At 52.5% G+C, this 10,000-nt stretch overlaps 2 protein-coding genes across 5 annotated transcripts in view; one reads left to right on the forward strand and one right to left on the reverse strand.

The window, feature by feature from the left end:
* Window positions 1-4,974, reverse strand: part of LOC146272084 (acyl-CoA-binding domain-containing protein 5-like) — a 7,989-nt gene extending 3,015 nt beyond the window's left edge. For 2 of the 4 annotated variants that reach the window (XR_014767164.1, XM_084707837.1), the window contains exons 1-8: window positions 4,595-4,974; window positions 4,198-4,340; window positions 3,654-3,777; window positions 2,972-3,044; window positions 2,672-2,825; window positions 2,478-2,516; window positions 1,587-1,826; window positions 42-284 (exon numbers count right to left, since the gene is read on the reverse strand). Coding sequence is in view for 3 of the 4 variants with exons in the window: in XM_084707837.1 (XP_084563963.1) it covers window positions 42-284; window positions 1,587-1,826; window positions 2,478-2,516; window positions 2,672-2,825; window positions 2,972-3,044; window positions 3,654-3,777; window positions 4,198-4,303 (979 nt within the window). In the remaining variant the exon portion in view is untranslated. The remainder of the gene's footprint in view (window positions 1-41; window positions 285-1,586; window positions 1,827-2,477; window positions 2,517-2,671; window positions 2,826-2,971; window positions 3,045-3,653; window positions 3,778-4,197; window positions 4,341-4,594) is intronic. The other 2 variants (XM_084707838.1, XM_084707839.1) reach the window with 2 other exon arrangements.
* A 262-nt stretch (window positions 4,975-5,236) lies between these two features.
* The window catches only part of LOC146272085 (abl interactor 1-like), an 11,602-nt gene continuing 6,838 nt past the window's right edge, over window positions 5,237-10,000 (forward strand). The window contains 2 exon segments of the mRNA XM_084708097.1: window positions 5,237-5,398; window positions 8,829-8,996. Of these exon segments, the coding sequence (XP_084564223.1) occupies window positions 5,282-5,398; window positions 8,829-8,996 (285 nt within the window). The 5' untranslated portion in view covers window positions 5,237-5,281.

The following is a 10,000-nucleotide window of genomic DNA, read 5'->3' on the forward strand; positions in this document are numbered from 1 at the left end:
CTGTTGTATCATAGTGTGAGGAGGGGGGCAGGGGTCCTCACCGCTGAGGTGTCCGTTGAGGTGCCTGTGCCAGGGGCCCTGTTGGGGGCCCTGTGGGGGGCCCTGTGGGAGGCCTCTGGAGCAGGCCAGCTCCTCCTCCTCCACCTCGCTGTTCAGGGAACTGTGGGTGCCGTTGGTGGCTGAGGACACGCTAGGAGCCGCGATGCCATTGGTCAGTCTGAACCCCGACCTCCAGCGCCAGTCCTCCACCCTCAGGAGACGAGGATCAGGCCTGCCTCCTGGAACTGAAACACCACAACACCACGTCACGTGGGGGGGGAATGTGGGGGGGGGGGTGTGTGTGTGTGAGGGGGGATGTGTGTGTGGGTGGGGGGGGTGTGAGGGGGGTTTGTGTGTGGGGGGGGTGTGAGGGGGGATGTGTGTGTGGGGGGGGTGGGGGGATGTGTGTGTGGGGGGGTGTGGGGGGGTGTAGGGGGGGATGTGTGTGTGTGTTGGGGGGGATGTGTGTGTGGGGGGGGTGGGGGGGGATGTGTGTGTGTGTGGGGGGGGATGTGTGTGTGGGGGGGTGTAGGGGGGGATGTGTGTGTGTGTGGGGGGGGGGTGTGTGTGTGTGGGGGGGTGTGTGTGGGGGATGTGTGTGCGGGGGGGGTGTAGGGGGGGATGGGTGTGTGTGTGTAGGGGGGGATGGGTGTGTGTGTGTAGGGGGGGATGTGTGTGTGTGTGGGGGGGGATGTGTGTGTGTGTGGGGGGGGTGTGTGTGGGGGATGTGTGTGCGGGGGGGGGGGGATGTGTGTGTGGGGGGGGTGTGTGTGGGGGATGTGTGTGCGGGGGGGGGGGGATGTGTGTGTGGGGGGGGGTGTGTGTGGGGGGGGGGGGGTGTGTGGGGGATGTGTGTGCGGGGGGGGGGATGTGTGTGTGTGTGGGGGGGTGTGTGTGGGGGATGTGTGTGCGGGGGGGGGGGATGTGTGTGTGTGTGGGGGGGTGTGTGTGGGGGATGTGTGTGCGGGGGGGGGGGATGTGTGTGTGTGTGGGGGGGTGTGTGTGGGGGATGTGTGTGCGGGGGGGGGGGGGAATGTTTGTGTGGGGGGGGTGTGTGTGGGGGATGTGTGTGTGGGGGGGGGGGGATGTGTGTGTGTGTGGGGGGGATGTGTGTGCGGGGGGGGGGGGGGATGTGTGTGTGGGGGGGGGGGGTGTGTGTGGGGGGGGGGGTGTGTGTGGGGGGGGGGGGGGTGTGCGGGGGGGGGGATGTGTGTGTTGGGGGGGATGTGGGGAGTAGAGAAATAAAGAAAGACAGAAAGGGGGAGAGAGGGACAGAGAGAAAGAGGGACAGAGGGTTAGGGTTAAAGGGAGAAAGTGCTTTTGAGAGAGACACAAGTAGAATATGAGCATGTCAGAGAGAAAGTGTGAAGTGAGTGTGTATTGTGTCGTTAGGTTGTTCTAATGTACTTAGATAAATACCTACAAACAGCGGGCTGTTAAACAAGGTTTCCAACCTTTTGTATAAAATCGTCACAGATGAAGACAGTCCTGTCTAACCAGTCTTCTCTGTTCATGAAGAACAAGAACTTCCCTGTTGCTGCTGTTACCTCTGTCCTCCTCCTGCAGATGTTCCTCTGCATCTTCATCACTCTCATCCTCCTCATCATCACCATCATCATCATCAGCAACATCACTGCTCCCCTCCTTGCCTTCCACCTTGGTCTCTTCCTCCTCGCTCACTGCTGATTGGCTCTCTACACCATTCCAAACTAGGCCAGTGACGTCACTTCCTGCCGTCGTGAGCTCCTCAGTGGGATTCTGCAGTGCATCCCACAGATCCCCAAATCCTGCCCAGGGTGAGATGGGGAGGGGGGGGGGAGGAGGGGAGGGGGGGAGGGGGGAGGGGGGAGGAGGGGAGGGGTGAGGAGGTGAGGGGGGGAGTGGGGGAGGGGGGGAGGGGGGAGGAGGGGAGGGGGGAGGGGGGGAGGGGTGAGGGGTGAGGAGGGGAGGGGGGGAGGAGGGGAGGGGGGGAGGGGGGGAGGGGTGAGGAGGTGAGGGGTGAGGTGGCAAGGTGAGGAGATGAGGAAGCACTACTGCTTCACTCCACCACAGTAACAGGAACCACTACCATTTAGGAAACATATTTTTGACGATGATAAATGACTGGAAATAAATCCCTCTATCATCAGGTCACTATGGGAAATGACCCGGACACACAACACTACACAGGTCACCATGGAGACCAGGAAACACTACACAGGAGCTCTGCTACGACAGAAACTCACTCACACACTACATACACCAACACTAAGAACTACACACACCATCACTAAGAACTACACACACCATCACTAAGAACTTCAAGAAACTCACACACTACACACACCACTACGGGTAAATAACACCACACACAGCACTGGCTGTGGTCTGGTGGGCGGGGCCACAGGTCAGGTGGGCGGGGCCACATGTCAGGTGGGCGGGGCCACCAGTAGACTTGCCTTCCATCAGCGGCTTGTCAGCAGGCCCTCCAAACCCCACTGGCCAAGACAGAGACAAACACCAGTCAGCCAGGGTCAGGGGTCAAGGGTCAGGGGTCATGAAGCCCCTGTCCTACCTACACTGTAGTGTGTGTACGTGTGCTCAGTGAATAGGTCCTTCAAGGGTCCTGAGTGCTGGGATTTTAGTCGGGCACCTGAAGCGGACGCAAAAGGCCTGGTGAAGGGTCTCTTGTCCTCCTCCTCCTCCTGCTCCTCCTCCTCCGCGCCTCCCTCCACCTCCTCGTAGAAGTTCCCCAGGAGCTCCAGCAGAGCTGACACCTCCTCCGTCATCGGGAGTGTTTCCAGAATCTTCCAGGACACGTCAACACAGTTCCCCAATTAATTCATACTGTTAACACTGTTATTACACATACTTTTCCAGTTTGTTCTACCGTGCAGCACTGCTAGGACCCCTGTCTGTACTCTGGAGGAGGTGAACCAATCAGACCACTCACCAGCTGGATGTCATCTACATACGCCGCCATCGCCTCCTCCCTGGTCATCTCCCCTAGCGACCGCCACGCGTCCCTAGCAACACAGCACATGCCAGTGAGTCACCAGCTGATTGGCTGACCTGAGGTCAACTCACAAACAGGAATCAAAACTTTATATGGTATTTTGAACACAGTCTAAGGCTGTTTGCCACCAAATGAACATAAAGTGAATGATGTTTCCGTCATCTCCAGCCTTTTCTTCTCAGTACCTTGCAGCTGTAACATGGCCTGTCTCTCAGCCTGTCTCACGGCCTGTCTCACGGCCTGTCTCACGGCCTGTCTCACGGCCTGTCTCACGGCCTGTCACACGGCCTGTCTCACGGCCTGTCTCACGGCCTGTCACACGGCCTGTCTCACGGCCTGTCTCACGGCCTGTCTCACACCCTGTCTCACACCCTGTCTCACACCCTGTCTCACACCCTGTCTCACACCCTGTCTCCCGGCCTGTAACTCTCTGCTCCTCTAGCTGTGATTTGTCTTATCAACATTTAAAAAGTTGTTCTCCCTCCCTGAGGTTTGAAGTGGTCTGACTGCTCTGACCAGGTCAACTCATCTCCCCTCCTCTCCCCTCCCCTCCCCTCCCCTGCTCTCCTCTCCCCTCCTCTCTCCTCCCCTCCTCTAGGAAAGAAATCATTCAGAGTACCATTTGGCCTTGCCAGCAGTGTCCCAGAAGCCAGCTGGGCGGGGCCTGCAGCAGGGCCCACTGGTAGCCTGCTGGTAGTAGCTGTAGAACATCATCATCATGTCATCCGAGGGCTGGTACGGACCTGGGTGGAGGGGGGAGAGAACGTTATATTGATGTAAATCTAATTATGCTTCAGAAAAGCTAATCAGCTAAACACTCACTAGCACTATAACGGTTCTTGTAAGAGCATGTCCCTATAAACCCGCCTGCTGGGGCGTTTAGTAGCCTGTATTTACCATGAAGGCTAAACCTATCAGGATTTAGGTCAACCAATCCCAGACAGCTTCTACGGAGGAGGCTGGTGGCCCAGCACATAGTCAGACGTAAACACGGTCCTTAAGAGAAACCGCTGTCCATTAACTCTATTAAGTTTTTGAATTGCTCGCTGAACATGGTGTCCTTTACCAGCTTGACTGTACAGCCAGGTTTAGTCTGAACTGACAGCGCGGACTGTCTGGGCTAATTCAGTTATCCGCGAGGGCAAGAGTGGATGCTAGATTACCGTCTTCAGACAAGCTCCGTATCACTCTGACAGCAGCATCGAATTTGGTCTCAAGGAAGGCACTATCGGCCTCACACGCCATAGTAGTCCCGATCCCCACCGGCATGGTCGGCTAGTGTTCGCGTCCTCGGGATGATCGATTACTGACAACAACAACAATAAACATGTAATAAATAATAAAGTTTGGTAATGTCCCCGCGCAGTTGCGCTGTAACGTATTGTAGCCTACAATAGGATAAGGCATCTAATTTATGTCTCAGGACAATTAGGCTACTTAATAAAATGACCTCCGTGAGTAGGCTATATGCCTAAAAAGACTATGATTATATCAACAAGACAGCGATCTAAATGAGAATTATAATAAATGTTTAAACAAATCCTACGGTGAGGTACTAACCTGTCTGAGTTTCATGTCTTCAGGGTAAATTAGTCCTTGGCAACCCGCATCAGATGGGTGCTCATCCTCAGATTCGGTGGCTAAAACACCGCACATATCATTCACAAATCTGCTAGGGATTAGTAGTTTCGGTAGCGCCTCATTTACACTACGCTTAAGCAAAGCCTTTAAGAGTTTCTCCTACAAAACCCAGAATGCTCTACGGTTGACCAGGTCTCACCGGGAGGTGTAGTTTTCAATCTGCAAATTCTAGTGATTTGTAGGAGTTTGCGGCCATTCATGATGATTGTCTTAAACTTGTAAGCTTGTGTATAGTCATACTTTGTAACATCATTTATTTAACGAATTGGGTACCTTGTTACAATTGTACCACTGCGCTACTTAGCAACACAATTGCAGAATGCTCTGACAGGCGGCAGAACAGTGTATTTTGTTCTATCCACGGCACACAGCGATGTGCTTCAGTTGAGTGCTGTGATTGGTTAAACGACACATCAAGTCAGGAAGCTAGTCCAATCAGCGTCAACATCGATTAGTAGCCCGTTGAGGAATGAAACGGTTGTGTGAGACATGTAACCGAGAGCAGGAGCTTCACCACAGGGGGAGCCCCTTCCGCACCGCAGCTAAAGCATCATCGCTGTGGCCAACTGAAAGGAAAGGGACGAGAGAAATGCAGAGGGATGTAAAATGGCAGAGCTACAAATGCTACTAGAGGAAGAAATTCCGGCCGGCAAACGAGCGCTCGTGGAAAGCTATCAAAATCTGTCGAGGGTCGCGGAGTACTGCGAAAACAACTATGTACAGGTGAGGACGAATAGCTTAGTCTAAATTGTGTATTCCGGTGGGATATTTGTCGGGTTTGCTGTGGTAGTTGTGGGAGTGGGTGACGCCGGGGACAGGAAACGTTGCCTTAGAGAGAGACCACCGACTGCTGTCTCTAACACCGATATGAAACGGACCTTTATGGATATTAATAAACAGCTGTATTCAAGTATTTCAAGCTGCTATTGTTCTTAACCACAGAGCGCACGATGTATTGTTTCAAGCCGTGATTGTGCTGCTTTTATTGTCCATCCACGAGTCTGTTCGATGTCAAATTACAAAGCTGTTTGGGGGATTCAGAGGGTGTGTCGTTGTTATGACCGAAGGCTGGTCAGTGATTTTAGTTTTAAGCAAATCCATGATCCTACACAATAGTTCAGGTCCCTCCGCCTATATTTTGTGGTGCCTGACAAGGCCACCGAACCGTGTTACTATCGGGGTCTGTGCCGTGACTGAAAAGCTGATTGCCTCGGTCGTAGCGGTTTTCATCAATCCTTTTATCAGCGATTGTAGCTCGCTTCATCTCGTCCGTCTTGTTCTCGTTGCAACCCTCAACAGTACTCAGATAGTCTCTCTCTGTCTATAAATTGAAGAGTTAATTTTTTTTGTTAAAATACGGCATTAACGGTGGCATACGTTACTGACGAAATTATAGGCATGGAAACGGCATTGTAAATGGCCTATGCAGTGTTGTCTGAATATTAAACGTGAAATATTATATTTTATACTATAAGTTTTCTTTTGCGAGACTTGTCTTGTTATCTGCGCTGGACACAATATATTCTGACTAATTAATAGCGTCAGGTAAATGAGCAGGGTGTGTGTGTGGTCCCGTGCCCGAAACTTGAAAGCGTGGCATGGGCTCGCTGATGTGTCTCTCTTGGTGGGAGCAGCACACGAGCCGTTGTGTGAATGGAGCGGGCTTAGGCTCGAGCCTTCAGCAGTTTCCACCCCTTTGTGCTCGCGCGTGGGGGCTGCGGATGTGACCCTTTGATGTCTGGTGACTCACTGCCAGACAGTTCACACTAAAATACGACCATGTTGGCGCGGGGGGCTCGTGGCTTATTAGGGAACCGTACACACGCTATAAGTTACCGGTCTGGGAACGGAGGGTACGGATCTGAAATTAACAGTTTGTATCCAACCTCCTGTTTACTCAAATATCTTCACGACTAAATTCGAGCTCACATTGGTGTTCTCTGATGTACACAGCTTGCTCCTATTGAGTGTTGCTGAGGTAGCATCTCCACTGTGACTAAAGGATACGTGTTCTGTGAGCAAGAAAGGAGCAGATCTGCACCGCGTCTCTGACGCCACATTTCCTATCAGAACCATTTTCTGCGCGTCTGTTACAAGAGGAATGGATGTAACAGCCGCAATCTGGAATGTTACCGTCGATCGCATTGTTTTACCGTTCCGTTTTGTTAAGGAACACCTGGCTGAATCATGAATCGTGCTAAATCGTAAAAGAGGAGGTGGGTTTAGTCAGGAAGGGTTAAACAGTCAAAGGTGGAGAAACGACGTGGTGATAAAACCCTTCATCATTACTATCATCACTATAATATCACCATCACTGATATTTTACTTAAAATCATTATTATATCATCATATCACTGTTATACCACTAACCATTATTGTACGGTCACTGTACACTCTGCCCCCCCCCCCCCCACACACACACACACACACACTTAAGGAACATGGGTTATGTGCTCTGTGACGTGTTCTCAACTAAGTTCAACAAGAAAAAAGCTCAATCTCTTCCCTCAACATCCCCCCCACACACACTCATGGCTAAGTGGGTTTAATTGAGCAGGTAATTGTCATCATAATCTCATCATGTTCAGACAAGTGTCCAAATCAGCAGGCTGAGTTGAGATCACATTATCCCAGGTTGCTGAACGCATCACGACAGACCTGTCATGCTGCCACATCAAATCAAACATCATTTATACAGCAAGGTCACAGATGGCTTCACAGCTGCCCGTTGATCGACACCTATAACCAACCTGAACCCTCAAGGAAGAGAACCTGTTAGAACCCTGGTGAGGAGCAGTTCAGTGAGGAGAACCTGTTAGAACCCTGATGAGGAGCAGTTCAGTGAGGAGAACCTGTTAGAACCCTGGTGAGGAGCAGTTCAGTGAGGAGAACCTGTTAGAACCCTGGTGAGGAGCAGTTCAGTGAGGAGACCTTGTTAGAACCCTGGTGAGAGCAGTTCAGTGAGGAGAACCTGTTAGAACCCTGGTGAGGAGCAGTTCAGTGAGGAGAACCTGTTAGAACCCTGGTGAGAAGCAGTTCAGTGAGGAGAACCTGTTAGAACCCTGGTGAGGAGCAGTTCAGTGAGGGTTCCCCTCCTCCAGACACGGACCAGAGGCTGGGTTCTGCTATACAGTAGAGATGAGAGGCTGCGTTCTACTATACAGTAGAGAATGCGTAACAGTGTGAATGGGTGAAGACACCAATGTTCAGAGGTCTGACAACAACAGGGTCAGTTTGGGCTGTGGTTAGCTGCCACTGTTGTGGCTTCCTGTGTGTGTGTGTGTGTGTGTGTGTGTCAGCACTGCTGTGGTGGATTGTGGTTAGGGTTAGGGTTGGGTGCCATTCAAATAGACCTTTGAACAGGAAAAACAGATGCCCTGATTAGCGTACATGCATCTGGATCCTCCACACATTTTTACACATGCAGGCGTGCGTGCGCATGCTAGTATATATGTACATGTGTGTGTGTATGCACACGTGTGTGTGTGTGACTGTGTGTACGCCTGTGTGTGTGTTGAGGACAGATGGCCGCACTAGTGGGGAGGAACCACTCCTATGGAATTTCCCAGCATTCCCGGAGGCAACCATCTCACCATGCACCTGTTCCTCTTCACCAATGGGGTGAAGTGTGAATTCCCGTCTCTTCCTGTTCCCCTGTTGCTGTCTGCCTGGGTCACCAAGGCCAGGCGTTACCATGGAGACCAGGACACGTGCACACACACACACACGCACACACACACAGCTAGCATGGACCATTACTATTTATAGAAAATCTGTGTTTTGGTTTTTCCTGTAGCAGACCGGAAGGGTACGTGTGTGTGTGGGTGTGTGTGTGGTGTCACTGAGTGTGTGTTTTGACTTATATTTCTCTTCTCCCCCTCTCTTCCTCTTCTATCTTTACCCCCACTCTTCCCACCACCCTTCTCTCTCCTTCATCCCCCCATCTCACCCCCTTCCTCTCCTCCATCATCCCCTCACTCCATCTACCTACCTCCCCTCTGTTTGCCTCTCTCTCTGTTTCTCTCTGTCCCTCTCTCTGTCTCTCTCTGTCTCTCTCTCTGTCTCTCTCTGTCTCTCTCTGTCTCTCTCTGTCTCTCTCTCTGTCTCTCTCTCTGTCTCTCTCACTGCCTCTCTCTCTCCCCCCCCTCTCCAGGCCCAGGACAAGAGGAAGGCCCTGGAGGAGACCAAGGCGTACACCACCCAGTCCCTGGCCAGCGTGGCCTACCAGATCAACGCCCTGGCCAACAACGTGCTGCAGCTGCTGGACATCCAGGCCTCGCAGCTCCGACGCATGGAGTCCTCCATCAACCACATCTCCCAGGTACACACACACTCACCTGGACACACACACACACACACACCTGGATACACACACACACCTGGACACACACACACACCTGGACACACACACACACACACCTGGACACACATGTGCATGTCTAGATGTGATATGTAGATGAGGTATCTAAATGTAACGTGATGTTTAGAGACGATATCTAGATGACATGTTCTCCTCCCAGCTGAGTGGCTGTCTGCTGTGACAGAAGCCAGACAGACGAGGAGACAGAGAGAGACAGAGAGAGACAGAGAGAGACGGAGAGAGACGGAGAGAGACGGAGGGAGACGGAGGGAGACGGAGGGAGACGGAGGGAGACGGAGGGAGACGGAGAGAGACGGAGAGAGACCGAGAGAGACCGAGAGAGATCGAGAGAGACAGAGGGAGACAGAGGGAGACAGAGGGAGACAGAGGGAGACAGAGGGAGACAGAGGGAGACAGAGGGAGACCGAGAGAGACCGAGAGAGACCGAGGGAGACCGAGGGAGACCGAGAGAGACAGAGGGAGACAGAGGGAGACAGAGGGAGACAGAGGGAGACAGAGACAGAGAGACCGAGGGAGACAGAGGGAGACAGAGGGAGACAGAGGGAGACAGAGAGAGAGAGAGACAGAGGGAGACAGAGGGAGACAGAGAGAGACAGAGTTTAGCTCTGACGGTACACATTGTGCGTGTAGTCCAAGGCCATACTGCTAACTTCTAGAACACCAACTGCTTTATGACGTAAACAGTTGTTGAGATATATATTTTTATTTTTTTGCCCTTCATCACTCATCTCTCTCCCCCCTCTTCCTCTCTCCTCTGTGTCTCTCTCTCTCACTCCCTTCCTCTCCTCTGTGTCTCTCTCTCTCACTCCCTTCCTCTCCTCTTTGTCTCTCTCTCGCACTCCCCGACTTTCTCTCTTCTCTCTGGCCCTCCAGCCCTATCTCTGACAGGAAGTAGAAGGAGGGGTCCTGAAAGTGAGACTGGGTGTGTCCGCGTAGTTTCCTGT

Source organism: Hypomesus nipponensis, chromosome 10 (assembly GCF_054491055.1).
Source record: "Hypomesus nipponensis isolate SF chromosome 10, ASM5449105v1, whole genome shotgun sequence".
Lineage (NCBI taxonomy): Eukaryota > Metazoa > Chordata > Actinopteri > Osmeriformes > Osmeridae > Hypomesus > Hypomesus nipponensis.